This window comes from Telmatherina bonti (genome assembly GCF_933228915.1).
Source record: "Telmatherina bonti genome assembly, chromosome: 3".
In the NCBI taxonomy this organism is placed as follows: domain Eukaryota; kingdom Metazoa; phylum Chordata; class Actinopteri; order Atheriniformes; family Telmatherinidae; genus Telmatherina; species Telmatherina bonti.
The window spans coordinates 8,545,769-8,561,125 of NC_136621.1; the positions used below are offsets into that span (position 1 = coordinate 8,545,769).

The 15,357-nt window shown below is 37.9% G+C and overlaps 1 protein-coding gene across 2 annotated transcripts; it reads right to left on the reverse strand.

Moving 5' to 3' along the window:
* Positions 1–521: 521 nt before the first annotated feature.
* On the reverse strand, positions 522–13,497 carry LOC306774562 (target of Myb1 membrane trafficking protein). Of its 2 annotated transcripts, none has more exons than XM_079264654.1 (15): positions 13,352–13,497; positions 11,085–11,169; positions 10,531–10,609; positions 10,133–10,282; positions 9,207–9,341; positions 8,973–9,122; positions 7,879–7,995; positions 3,948–4,078; positions 3,824–3,866; positions 2,976–3,108; positions 2,640–2,703; positions 1,299–1,374; positions 1,144–1,203; positions 1,027–1,069; positions 522–931 (listed from the first exon to the last, which is right to left on the reverse strand). In XM_079264654.1, exons 1-15 carry the CDS (start codon positions 13,422–13,424, stop codon positions 786–788), a joined length of 1,485 nt encoding a protein of 494 aa, XP_079120780.1. In that variant the 5' UTR covers positions 13,425–13,497; the 3' UTR covers positions 522–785. The 2 variants fall into 2 exon arrangements, with proteins under 2 accessions (XP_079120780.1, XP_079120779.1); XM_079264653.1 differs by having other exon boundaries at positions 3,948–4,081.
* Between the last annotated feature and the right edge of the window lie 1,860 nt (positions 13,498–15,357).

The window sequence follows — 15,357 nt, forward strand, 5'->3', positions numbered from 1 at the left end:
TTAATGAAAGGGTATGAATAAATATGAGCACAACTGTATCTGCAGATAGACAGTAAGATTTTCAGTGGTAAATAATAATTTAAAAAATTCTGTAAAAGTTTATAATCAAATCTTCATTATTAAATATCATTTACAAACATTTTGGTCTCCATTGGTGATAGTTTGTTTCAACAGTGAGGCTGTTCAGCCCAGATCATTCTTTTTACTTTGAACTCAAGCCTATAAAATTTTGCTCCTGTCCTACATCACAATCTAATCAAAGATCTACAATTTTCTTAAGGTTGTCAATTTATCAAACATTGTCACTAATGTCAAAATAGGAAAAAAATTCCCTTAGAAGCAAAAGGACCAAGTTTGGGGATCAATGTCCCGTTTATTCTCATAAACACAAAATCAGCTTTCTGGTTCAAAGGCACATAATGGTGTCAATATCAAATACATTTTCTGCATTATTTATTGCTATCACTTAACTGTAAACACAAAGTTTTTGTTCACTTTAATATAATAATGATAATACCTCTTAAATAGTCATATAAATGTGTTTTATATGTACATAAAGACAAAAAGCAGCAGAATTAAGAGGGGAAAAAAAACAGGATTCACATCATAAAATGAACTGATTAGGCAGCAGTTTTTATAGTCTGGTTTTGATTGTGTGTGCCTGTGTCAACAGAAGAGTCAACTGTGCACAGCACGTGTCTCATATACATTTTAATTTCATAGCATGGCCATTTACCTGCACCCATTCCCACACTGGGAAGGGTGACCATTAACCCTTCCCACACTCAAAGTGAAAAAAGCTGGTCATGTGATGTGTCCTGTTGCTGCGTAGATTGAGGTGGAGGTCTTGGCGTGGCGGATGGCACACTGCGAACAGTGAGGTTGCTGTGGTCCGCTGCCTTTGCTCGATCCTCCAGAAACTTATCAAACTCTGAGAGGGACATGTGCTCTTATGAATACATCATCCATAATGGGAATACGGTGAAACTTATCTTTAAACTCAAATGACAACAGAAGTCAACCTACCCTCACTAGACACTCCTTCACAAACTGAGGACTGTTCTTCCTGCTAATTGAAAAAAAGCAACATTTTAAGGTTTTTTTTCTCTTCTAATGACACCTGTTACACATGTTCTGTCTTACCACATCAGAGGAAAGCCATCTGTCAATATCGTTCTGCACAGAGTTTTTTGCTGATGGAATCTAAGAGAAAAACAATGAAAAAAGAAACAGGTTGATTCATAACCACAGAATACTGAACCAGTTAGCTTCTTTGTGTGTTACTGTGGTATACACACCCCTCCTGTAACCTGTAACCTTGAGTCCAGAGCTCCTGCGAGGCCCTCCACAGCTCCAGGGTCCTCATACCTGACACTGTTGGCACATATTCACAAACACCAGCAAGATGCTCAGACATCATCAGAACATTTAAATCAATACTTGTCATAAACAGAAGAAAAAGCTGCATATGTGCTTACAACTAGGTGAAATTAACATGTTTATAAGCATTATCAACTTAAATTAAACCAAATAAATGACAAACTAGAATCATAGCAAAAGTAATTCCATTCTCAAAAAGCAGAATGGAATATTCTAAAATGTAGAAATCAATGGCTTTAGAAACTATTCAGGGTCTTTATGGTGATGTGTAAATGTGTGTCTTTGGAGCTTTTAGGTGTGTTAAGCTTCTTTTTCAGCTTAATGCAGGACTTCAGCTTAAAATAATATAAAATGGAATTTTCTTTAAAAAAAAAAAAAAGCTTCATCTTTTGAGATGAGTCTAAAAATACTGAAAGCCTTCATTTTCCCATGACAAAAATAAAAAAAGACCAGTGTGTGCAACCAACTTGGTTTTCAGCCCACACCCATGTACAAGCTCACAGGTTGAAAGCCCTACTGATGAACTTATAAAATATAATCATTTATATTTCACATGTTTTTTTCCTTTTCCCTTTATGTGAACATTTAGAGACATTTACAGACATAATATACATCAACAATCATTTATTCCTTTATTGAGTACTTCATTTAATTTGTTTTGTCCCTTTTTTGTCTTTTCTGGATTTGTTTGAATCTTGATATTATCCTTTCCTTTTCTTTAAAGCGGTAAGCTTGTACACAGATGGAGTCTAGCTAGATTTAATCCTGGAAGCAATAAAGTTGTAAAGAATCAGGCCATGTCTCCAGAAAGAAAGTTTAAACCTCCACCACCCAACATGTGAATCAGCCGTTAATAGAATTGTGATGCCATAACATGAAATAATATGAATTTAAATGAGTATATTTACTCATTCATAATCAATTTTTTTTTTCTTTTTTTTTTTTTTTTACATTTTGCCTCAAAAACACAGGTACGTAAAAGGTTAACTAGCATGTGGGCTGACCGAGTTGGTCGAAAAATGTTGTCTGTAATGGTTTCTGACATGTAAAAATAAAGGCTTTTAATATTTTTGAACCAACTCTGATAAGCCCAGCGCCAAACTCCAGTTTTTCAAAAAGTGTTTTTAAACTTAGAAAAAAGAAAAAAAATCACCTTAAAACTGACAAAAATGTAGACAGTCGTGATTTTATGTGTAAATTCCATCAACTTGAGGCAACTTTGGTATGATTATATCTGTAGCTGGTAATAGTCCACAGACCTTTTCCTCTGCTCAGCCAACGAGCTTCCTCTGGTTTGTGCAAACATGTCAAACTCCTCTTCTTCTGCAAAACGGAATTTCACATTTTATTGACAGCGGTCACCTTGATGCTGTTGATTTTAGGCTGAAAGCAGGATAGCAGGGCATTCACTTCCGCCTCTGCTTCTCTTCCCTGCATCATATTACTCAACATGACGTGTGCATTTTCAGACATTCCCTGCACATGATGTTCAGCCACAGCATCCCGTTTCCCGCCAGAAATTAATCAAACTATTTAAAGAAAAACAAAATGCAACTTAAAAAGCTCAATAAAGGGCTCATGCAAAGTTTACTCACTGTGGTTGGCCGGCTGCTGGTGATTGGTCCATGCGCTGACTGTTGGTTGGCTGGTTGTATTAATGACAGCTGGTTGTTTGTTGGTGGAGAGCTCTGGGCTGAGGTTGATGAGGGCCGAGCTTGTGGTAGAATGCTATAAAGTAATGTGTGTCACATTTATTCAGAATGAAAAATCACCACCAGAAAAAGTTTTATTGCCAGTTAAAAATGAACCAAAACAATGGTTATCAGTCCAATCCTGTGTGTCTGTATTCATCAGTATTCGTAATAGTGTTGCGATACTATGGAACCCAATGTTAGGGTTAAAAAAAAAAAAAAAAAAGGGGCTGTCAAAATGAACATGTTAATATAACAAGATTAAACTGTGGAATTAACACACTCGTGTTCTTTAAATGCACTGACTACGAAGATCGTCCTCATGCCGTCTAATAAAGCTGAATTTGGCTTTGAATTATTTTGGTGAAGGAGCTGATTTCGGGCATGTAGGTGCCTTTTCACAGCTCTGAACCTAAAAACCATTTTATCCTCCTTATTCATGAAGATTCTGACAGTTTTCCAGTCATATTTCCATCTGATATGTCACACTATTAACCACTCAGTCATCCCATCTGACATTCAGGTCGACTCTCCTTACCAGAGAGCTCCAACAGGATTGATTAGTATTCATGAGAACCGATCTCAGTTTCTGCTCACTAAGTGCTTGAAATTGTTTTAAAAGATGTGGTATCAGTCCATCTTTATTGCCAATCACTGATGCGCTATTCATTACTGTAAATAAAAATGAATCTAAACGGTTTAAACCGACATTATATTTCAGATAACACAGAAAATAAGGATTTCTTTTTTACCTGTTGCACATTTGCATTTTGAGCTCTGTTCAGCCGGTCAAACCTATAAGATACAAATAAAAGTACACTGCTAAGCACAACATGTTTGCCACCAAATTTCAAGACATGAATGGCTGCAACACACCTTTCGTAGCGGATGAAGGCATTATTGAGGTCATCATTTACTATGAGCAGCTCTTCAATAAATCCTTCATTCTGCAGTTGTGGGATGAGCTCCATCACTCGGGTTTGCATGCTCTTACACACAGTGAACAGCTGCTGCTTAGACAAAGCAAGAGAAAGAGATTAATTTATTCTCATTTCAAATCAAATTCATAAACTGAAAGAACGCAACTTATTTGTCGTGTTAGAAAATAAATGTGCTACATTATAGTATTTTAATATTTTATTAGTATTTCAAATTTTTTCATAATCCTAATTGACATATTTTTGTGAGCGATAAGTTATCTATGTTCCCTAAGTTACCTAGAATCCACTGAACACAACACAAGGCTGAATTTAGGCCCATTTTCTTATTGTCTGGTACAGATTTACTCTCTGCTCTGCACTGGTAATATTTTTCTCCTTAATCAACGTTGGTATGAAAACACTACATTAATGATGTAAAATGACATTCACAGGAATTATCACAAGATCTCTGCAGATCTTTTCAAGTTCCAACACACGATGATACTATGTGGCTGCAATCCATGCAATGTAATGAGGCTAATTAAATGAATGTTAAAAAGATTATCTACTTTTTATGGCTTGTTAGATAAGTTAACAACTACAGATGACACCATCAAACATTTCTAGTGCTGTTGCACGTCTAAAATTCACAGGAACAAGTGATAATACATTTTATACACTTATTGAATGCCCAAGTACAATATTAAAATGATGAAGTATTTGAATAATATACGTAAACAACAGAATAGGATGAAACGTATACTGTCAAAGCAAAGATGCTATGCTGCTTTCAGAAACGTTTTAAGTCCAGAATATGTTCATTTATTGAACCATTATTTAACTAATGCAAGCACAAAGGAAGGATTTTCAGTGTCTCAGACCAACTTCATCATTATTGGATAATAATAAAAGATTAAAAATTTCATACCTTGGGAAAGACATAGAAAAGTTTACATGTAAAAATTTTGGAAGATTAAACAATCAGCAGAGTAGTTCTTGACAGGTGAGGGGGACGGGATTGGGTTTAGAAGGAAACTGCAACAAAGGTTTAGGCTCTGTTTACACCACAAACCACAACAAACCAGGAAACATTTCCTTGTTTTTAAGGGAAAAACAACTTTAAAACAGCAGTGGTGTGAAAACTCTTGCTGTGCAGGAGAAAACCCAAATAGGAACACAAAAGATTTACTGCGTATGCGAGGCCTGTGGGCAGTAAAACTCTGCAACGATTCAGGTGTCCACCACATCGTCTTCAGACCAGAAAACACAACAACAGAAGCTTTCATGCTAACCGATAGTCATCTGGCACATAACCTCTACATCAGAAATGCTGTACCAAAATCAGGATTTTCTTCCCCAGACCAAATAAAATAAAAAGATACAGCAGCACAAACATGAGACAGAGGTCAGCCAATGCTGCTGTTGTGCTTGTTGCAAGTTAAGCAGGCTCTGAGTGTGCAGGTGTCGGATGATGTCATGAAAACGTTGTCAGAAGATTCCAGTTCCAGTTTACAGTGACAGGAAAATTTCTTACTGGAGGCCATTGTCAAACCTTTGCGGTTTTATTTCCCCAAAACTCTGTTACCATGTAAATGAGAGGCCAGAATGCAACCAAACTTTTGCACTTTACTGTCTCAGCATCATGGTATAGACAGGGCCTGACCCCTGGGATCCAGTGATTGGCGAAGCGGTGAGGAGCGGTGCGCTGAGCTTTCCACTCTGCACCCAAATTTCACAGGGAGAGTTTCAAAGTGGAGCATCTGTGTCGCTGTTCGCATGAGGATTGTGTCATCAGGCTATAGTTCAGGGGTGTCAAACTCCAGTCCTCGAGGGCCGGTATCCGGCAGGTGTTTGTTGTTTCCCTCTACCAACGCAGCTGATTCGAATCAAATGCATCCAGCAGCTTCTTGTCAACCTGTTTTTAAGTTTTGGTCAGGTGTGTTGGCGCATGGAGACAACAAAAACCTTCAGGATACCGGCCCTTGAGGACTGGAGTTCGACACCTGTGCTATAGTTGGTGCAGGCCTACTTAAAATGCTTTATAAAATGGCTTTAAAATGAAAAATAAATCAGCAAATGAATTAGCAGGCACAGTCCAACCCATGTGCCTGTTCTTTATTTCTTCCTAGTAGGGATGTTTGGTGCTAAACAATAGGCAACAGAACGGGGCAACTTTCTCCTCCAAGATAAATGCACATTTTCCACAGCATCATTCATGAAGTTATTCCCCCTCTCACCTAACGGCTTGAAGCCGGTGACACTGGAAATGTTGAGATTTAGGAGTAAAATGCATGCAAAGTGGATATTTAGTCCTATATTGGTAAAATCCACCTGATCCACTTTGGTTTTCCTCAACTGGTTTCCTGCCTGAATGATCGGCTCTGTTCTGGACTGATATGGTTTCAGAGAAGCAAGCAGCAAAAAAAAAAAACAGAATCATATTCTAGAGAAGCAGAAAGCGACAGTGCTTCTGAGAGGCTTCAGAGATGCACTGTGGCACACCTGGCAGAACCTGGTAGAACCACTGCTGTTGATTCATGTTGTTGCGATCAGTTTCTAAGATGTTCTGCAGCTTCCATGTTCAGTGGAACCGAGGAGTTAGTCGTCTTAAGCAACGATGGGTTGTAACTCACCAGAATTACTGCATGATTAAAGCTAAATGTCTCACAATGGCAAATTGCAAAATGCCGTGATCAGCATCTCACATGGACAGAAACACATTGAACAAGTGTTCTGTGGTCAGATGAGTCCATGTTTATGCTGCTTTAGTGAAAGCTGGCTATGGGTTCAATGTGTTAAAGACGAGAAAAAACAAAACTTATTGGAGAATGGTGCAAAAGTCAGCATCTGCGGTGGAAAATAGGGGTGGATCAGTGTCCAAGACAAATATGGCTTGCTTAGGGTACATCAACTCAGAGATGTATCCTTCGATTCTGGAGACACATATACCACTATGAAGGGGAGGACCCAGCCATTTCTTCAGAACTATGCAAAACAATATTCTGCAAGACTTACAACATATTTATAGACACAAATTGTGTATGCGTGTATATGTTTATATAAATGTATATATGTGTGTGTATCAGAGTATCATCAGAAGGAAATCAACAGATAAAGTTACTAAAAGTTGAGCAGCTGGCACTAAATATTACATTTGATAATATATTTTTTTTAAACACAACATATTTGATTAGTGAAGACTGAAGATCAGTTTAGTTGCAAATAAATCTGTTCAGTAAAGATTTGCGAAAGATTTGTATTTTAGAGAACGTTCCAACTTTTCTTAGGTTCTTTCTTGGGTTTCTATAAACTCATTTTCTATTGAATATTACAGGAATATACATCCATAATGTCAATATTGCATGACAAATACAAGGCATCTAAAACAACTTGTACAGAACAAAGACCTCTGGGGGTGGGCCTGTTGCTGTAGCTCATCTCTAATGTCTTTGATCAAACTGTTATTTGGATGACTGAAGACCACATCAATGCCTTGGTCTTTTTTCTTGTGCTCCTGAAATGGTTCCAGAAAAGTTTTTTAGCAGGTTACGTTGTCCTGATAAGAGAGGTTTGGTCTGTTACAATGCTTAGGTGGGTGGTGTGTGTAATAGTAACATACATTTGAACGCCAGGATGCACATTTTTACAACATCATACTGTTACACCAAATTACATTGCACCAAAGTAAGATAAGGTGAATATCATTCCACCTTGAAATCTGTTTTAAAATGTGGCTGATCTGTTAATAAAAGATCAATTTGCACACAGAAGTCAGATGTCCAAATGATAAGATGACCACAAAATGGACTGTGAGTTTTAACACACACACACACACGCACGCGCACGCAGACACGCACGCACACACGTGCGCGCACACACACACTCACCTGCAGCAGTTCTGTATCATCTGGCTGGCTCTGTCCAGGTATTAGTTCATTTAACATTTCAGACATTACTTTGAGATTCCCCCGCACCAGTGCCAGCTCACTTCGCAGCTTCTGATCCTGGAATTCGAGAAAAAGTGGGGAGAAAAATATTTTGTTTGGTTGTAACTCTGTCTATACCTGATTCACATAACATATTATTGCTGTATAAACTGCGATACTGTCAGTACATAACGTACAGACAATACAGCAGTTTGGAATATTAACTCGTTAGTTGCAGGTTAGGTGGGACATAACAAATACATATGTAAATTTACTCAATCTACCTTCCAAGTACCTACAATTTATACCCCACTGGGAACCTAAGACCCTTGAGATTTAAACGATGTATATTGTTCCAGGCTAAAATCATATATGTGGTTTTAGTAAACACTTATTTCAGTCCAAATGCTATCTTTGACGTCATACTTTCCTTCAGTCGCAAATGACAACTGTAAAAAAAAAAAAAACGGTCATGGGTCCAGTTAAAATAATCCTGTAAAAAAGTCGATCAACAACTAGTCTTCTATCAATAAAAAAAAACAATTTGGGCAAAAAATAAAGGATTTTAAGGGGTTAAATTAAACTGAATTTATTTGTCAAACCAGGGGCATTATATTTTATATTATATATATTATATTGCAGATGTAAGTCGCTTTGGAGAAAAGCGTCCGCTAAATGACTGTAGAGGAGAGCCGAATATTTGGGTTTGGTCACAGTTAAACTTTATTTAATCCAAATGACAGCCATCAACAACATAGTTCAACTGGTCTACTTCTGGTAAAAAACAGTGAGAGGTGTCATGGCAACTACAGCGGTCTCTATGCCCTCTATTGTGATGTGGATGCGGGCATGTCATAGCTAAAAGACATGAAGCAATGATACATGAAAGCCACTCAACAGCAGTGGAATGAAACTTATTGTTGTAAATACTAAATGAAAGATGATCCATTGTTACCAACACACGCATTCCATTATTGTTGGACTGGAGTAGAGAAGTTTGTAATAAAGATGTGCACAAAAAACATGAACACTGCAAGAGTTAAAGTCAGCAGTACCTGTTCTGGAGACAGTGAGGCCGGTCCACCGCTGGGTGGGACTTGAGGTGTGATGCTCTGACTGGGAGCACTGGTAAGAGTTTGTGTTTGTGACTGATGTGTTGTCGCACTGACCGTAGCCGCCTCAGGAGTCTCATTTTCTGGAATACTCTGCAAGATTTATCAGAAAGGTGAAATTCACCCATTAAATGAATTTTGTTGTGCGCTGCACTTTCAGCTAAGAAGCAGACTTACCCTATTTGGAGTGTGGATGGGGGAGAGTGCATCCAGGTCCGTCATGGGGAACTCCAGACCACGTCTCCTGAGGTCATCATATACATATACAACCCCCGCCAGGGAGGGAGAGCTGCGAAATGCATCAGCCCATGACTGGAGATGAATAAGAGAACATGTGACTGCTTATGAAGAGATGCCTGCCTCCTAAATCTTTGTTCAATCACACATTCAGAAAGATCAAGCAAACTGGAGGATAAACAGATCAGAAATCTTTCGCAGTATTTTTTAAAACTGTGTTTATTTGAATCATTCGTGTAATTTATGGTTCCCAAACTTTTTGAACCACAACCTCCAGAATAAGGTTATTAACCACATTCAGATATTGAATATGTGTTGTGTATACGTTATTGTGATAAAAATTAATTTTACAGATTTAACTGCATTAATGGCTTAATGCTGGGAGTCCCAGAATAACAATTTTATTTAATAAACTTAGGCTACATATTTTGCAGAATTTTCTGGTGACCCCCTGAAATTATCTCATGACCCGATGCAGGTCACGACCCCCAGTCTGAGAAACATAGCTCAAATTAATGATCAGACACAAGCTGCTTTAACAGCTTTGCCCATCTGTTGACAAAACATAGTGGAACTTCAACACCTCTAAAGCCTTCATATTGTCTCATAATAAAGTTAAAGACACTGTAAAAACTTTTTTGAATTAGAACGATAATAAATAGGATTAATTTATCCCAGAGAGTAGTTTAAATAAAAGTCATACTAAAACTGAAATCATAAATGGTTTTAGAGTAGAAAGTATTATCCTGAAGGATTCCAAATTTATTGTAATTTTTATTCACTAATCCAGTAAATAACAATAAATTGGTTTGGTAATCAAATAATCTTAATCTGAGGCCTTGGTGAATAGAGTTCCTGTGTGGTACCTGTATGAGGGTGAGGACACGGTCATGAAGGATAGTTGGAGGGTTATATTTAGGCAGAATAGAACGGACCAAAACTCCTTCAACAAACTCTTGAGTTGCCACCAAAACATGAAAGCGATGGCCGCAGTTCTTCACGCAGGTCTCAAGAACCTGTGTGAGGAAAACATAAGACAATCTTTTTCTCTTGCTGTAGAATTATCAATGATTTCATCAAGAATTTGAATGTTTATTTAGCCACTTGCATAAGCGGTAAAGTAAACGTGTCAGCCATGTCCCCTTGGTCACGAGCCAAACAGGACACAGGTAATTCTGCCCCTTTGAACGGTCCTTTCACACCCCCCCTTATACCTCAGTCCAAGAGAGAACATGTAAGCTAGGAACATACAATCATTACTCACAGTGAGAGCTAACATAATCTCTCTGAAGTTTTTGTTTCCGACAATTCTCTTCTTAACAGCTTTCACTGCGTCTCTGGGCCTGAAAAAACAAGTTTTAATCAGATTTGGCATCTTTGTTTGCTTAGTCATCCATTTATTTCAAAAATGAAATCATTCAACAAATACTACAAATAAAAAGAAGTTATTACACTTTGCACAGAAGACTTGTTCTCCAAGTTTGGTTTAAAGACCTGTTTGTGCAGATTTTTTTCAATTTTCACAAAAAACAATTGTGCTCTTTTTCACTTTGTGGTTTATAATCATACTGACCAAATTATGTAATTTAGCCACATCATGGCTCTGTTCAGAGCCAGAGAAAAAAAAGATGCAAAAACACAACAGAAGCATAAAAAGGATGAAACAGTAAAATGTATTGCGGTAAAACATGCTGACGTCTGCAGTAATTTATTAACCTGGCCCGTGCAGAAACTTCTAGAAAACAGATGAAAGAACAGGATAATGTGCCTCTGCGAGCCAGTGTGTCCACTAAATTCAATAAACAACATCATCTCTACCCTTCATCCGTTTCGTTGATGATGTCACAGATCTCCATGTTGAGTCCCCAGTCCTCCGACTGCAGGGAGCCGCTGGTTGCTCGCTCTGTCAACAGAGAGGGAAATAATATCTGTATTAATGTTGGGATACTGAAATGGGAATGCACAAACATCAAAATGCAGCATATTCTCCCCCAGTGTGACGACTGAAGAATACACAGAAAATTTGTAGCTACTCTCGTATTGTTCAAAGTTAAATTTAATCTTATACTGAAAACATTATGGTAATAAGGAAGCAGGTATACAGAAGTCGGGATGACCGCATAACGACCTAAACCCCCCCCCCCCCAACCCTTGTTAGGCGACTAGATCCTTTTATGAAGCTTCTATAACATGAGATTTGTGGCAAGGTGAAATTTCTCATGGGGACGTAGTTGCCTTATATTATGCAACTTACAGTATATATGTGTATATGTATATGTATATATATATATATATATATATATATATATATATATATATATACACACACATATACATATATATATATATATACATATATATATATATATATATATATATATACACACACACATATACATATATATATATAAATTTCTTTGCATGCAACAACTGCTACCCAGGTTCTTCACTGGTCAAAGCTTGGCAAAAAAAAAGCCACTGTAGGCAGAAACTAATATGAAATCTCAACTAAAGTTTGCCAAAAGGCATGTTGGAGAATTCAGGGTCAAGTGGAAGAAGGTCCTTTGGTCTGATGAGGCCAAAGGACCTTCAAATGGAGCAAAAATGGAGCTTTTTGGACATCAGAAAAGGCGTTTTGTTTGGCAGACAGCAAACACCACACATTACAACAAACACACCATCCCTACTGTGAAGCACGGAGGTGACTGGAAAATGCTGTTGGGATGTTTCTCAGCAGCCAATGACCCAAAGCCTACAGCTAAAAATACAAAGAAAGGGTTTGAAGACAACATGGTGGATGTTTTGGAGTGGCCAAGTCAAAGCCCAGAACTCAATCCTATCCCATGCAACCTGATAGAGCTTGAACAGCTTTAAATGGAAAAATGGAGCAAAATTGCAGCGTCCAGATGTACAAGCCTTATTGAGACCTATCCACACAGACTCAATGCTGTGATTGCTGCTAAAGGTGCATCTACTAAACACTAACTTAAAAGGGGTGAATATCTATGCAATCAATAATTTTATGTTGGATGGATCTTGGATTTTTATTTGATTTTGCTGTATTTATTTATTTATTTGATCACAAAGGCCAAAATGTGTGGAGTTTTAATATTTAGTGGCATTTTCAATTGACCCAAAGCACTGAAAAGTTTATAAATTTGCATAATTTTAGTGTGCTATAGCTTCAAAGTTTCCAACCACTTTAAAGTTTAAACCTATTGGAACTGAAAGAGGTTTCCACTTTCAACATATTTTCCTGTATACTGTTTAGCAATCAAGGCCAGCATTTTTCTCTCCACCCTCATAAGTCTCTAATCTCCTTCATTTCTCCGTATCACCCACATTCACCAAAGCCTCACCCTTGCCTTTCTCAATCCCATTTGCTCCTTTCCCTCCTCACATCCCCTCCCTTCCTCTTTCCTTCCCCAGCCCTTTCCTTCATGTGACTGTCAGCTGCTCTCTGTTCTCATTTGCCTCACAAGTAGCTAACATTTATGTGTGAGAAAGTGAGTGGAAGAATAAGAGGAAGCAAATGCTGAGATAAGAGTGTAGTCTCTATTCATGACTTCATGATTACACATCTGTTCCGACATAAACAGCTGGCATGCAGCTTTTAGTCACTGCGAAGGATTTTTTTTCTTTAAATAGATTTAATGTGAGAATAGAGAAACTTTTATGTAAACCAAGGCTGTGAGACACTGCCTTGTTTAAGACGGAGATCCGTGATGTTACTATGCAAGCTACACAACTGGTTTCACAAAAACAAATCTAAAAGTGAGGAAGTGAGGGCGAACAACAGGCGCCTCCGCGATTCGTCAAATGAGCTGTCGCTAAACTCTCGTAGACCAATCACATGCGAGAATGAAGAAACTAAGTCCCACCTCCGCCTGGATAGTTCTTTACTTTTACGTTTGTGAAATGTACAAAGTTCATAATGAAAAGTATGCATATATGATGTGTCCCCAGGTCGTTTTGTATCCCCGGTTTGTGGATCCGGAGTTTTAAAAAAATATCGGTGAATGTGTTCATCAAGAAAAACGACAACAGGCACGAATACTAACATCTCAAAACCCACAGGAACTTACCGATTCTCTGTCCGACCGGCGTTGAAAAAGGGCTTCCGATAAGAAACTCCATTTTCTCCCCGAATGAAAACATCCTGGAAATGTGAAGTTTTTCCTCGCAGACTGAAACAGTTTTTGAACTCTTGGACCCAGACGGCTGTGTTTCCTTTTGCTTTCAGTGTCAGCCGCAGTTTTGCAGGCGCACCAGCTCTATGATGGGTCACGTGAAAACACACACAGAGCCAGGAAACAGCAGACATCCACACACACACACACACACACACACACACACACACACACACACACACACACACACACACACTCTGACCCACAGCCGAAGCTCTAATCACACTTCAGTGATCAGTTTAACCTAACCCACTCACAGAGAGGAAGAATCATGCATTTCTCCCAGCAAAACATCTGTTTTGCTGGGAGAGACTTTTATAGGCCTGTTGACATTGGCTGGACTTTTACAGTGGTTTTGCTAGATAAAAACATCACAGTAAATACTTGAGTTCTACTGTGAACTGTTCAACCTGCAACAAAGAGCACTTAGAATAATCCATATAGCGGCTATCTGGAACATACAAATACACCATTTTTTCAGTCGACTAATAAAAATGGTGAGATTTCAAACAGCCCAATTTATATATATATATATTTAGGGGAGATTAATTGTCATGTGACTCACAATGATGTAGGAACTATAGTTCCCCCCTATATGGACCCCATATATGATGGGGTCCATAATTCTAGGGTATGTAACATGAAGCGATACTGAGCAACAAAAGAAGGATTTAGTATAACCCTCATTGGAGCGAGACTGTGGAACAGACTGCATGCATGTTATGTAAAAACAATGTCTAAACCTTAATCCATCTAAAAATCAATGTCATAGATGTTATTTTACAAGGTACAGGATAGAGGGGTATCACACTTACATAGAATATATTAGTCATCTATTATATGGTGTCTGTAATTTATACAATATGCATATTGTAAAAGCTGGCATCATATATCTCTAAAATGACTGTTAGCTACTACTAAAATATTAGCAAAAATATCTACAGATATATCTATATAGACAAATGATGTATGTTAATGTAAATCGGCACAGGTGGATTACACATTTATACTAAAATTGATATTTTTTAACATACATTCTTTCACATTTTAAATGTATTGTTGTATAATATGATAATATTATATATGAAATCAAGTTTATATACTAAAGCACTTTTCATGCAAAAGTTGCACAAAGCTATAAACAAGTCTTCTTACACCCAAGTATAAAACCTTGCAGTTTTACAACACACACCTGATTGTTGTCTTGCTCTTCCTCAAATACACCCACGTACACACACATAAACATGCACACACACACTATGCATGCTCCAACTTCACCACCACCCCAATCACAACTGCCCTCAACCCTCACTGTATATTAATAGGGAAATAAACAACTGGCTTGACGCTGCTGTGAGGAAACAATATCTTGGGGGTACACTCATGACCACAGAGGCCATAGTTCTGGAAATCGCCCAAACTGATATTCTGTTTTTAATTAAACTGCAAATTAATTTATTGCGATCCTCCTCTGATATGCATTTAATCACTTTCTGCACATGTAGCTATTTACACTCTTTTGTGTAGGTGAAAAAGAAAGTACCTCATTCAGATCTATGGTTTTATGCAAAAGGAGAGAAAACATTTGGTCCTAAGCAAGGCAAGCTATTATTTAAATAAAACCTCAGATGAACAGTGACAAGTGACTTTTGTGCCATTATTAACGAAACCTAAGCCAAACAAAATTTTTAACACCTGCTTTTGATGGCTTTAGCAGAAACAACTTGAAGCTGTTGCTTTCAGTGGGATTTATCATCCTCACAAAGCTGTGGAGTCACTTTGGCTTACTCTTTCGTTCAACAATTCTTCACAATTCCTTTGCGGATTTTCTGCCCAGCCAGTTTAGGGTCCTTCCAGTCATTCTGCTGTAGTTTTGCTGCTTTTTGAGCTCTTGAATGAAA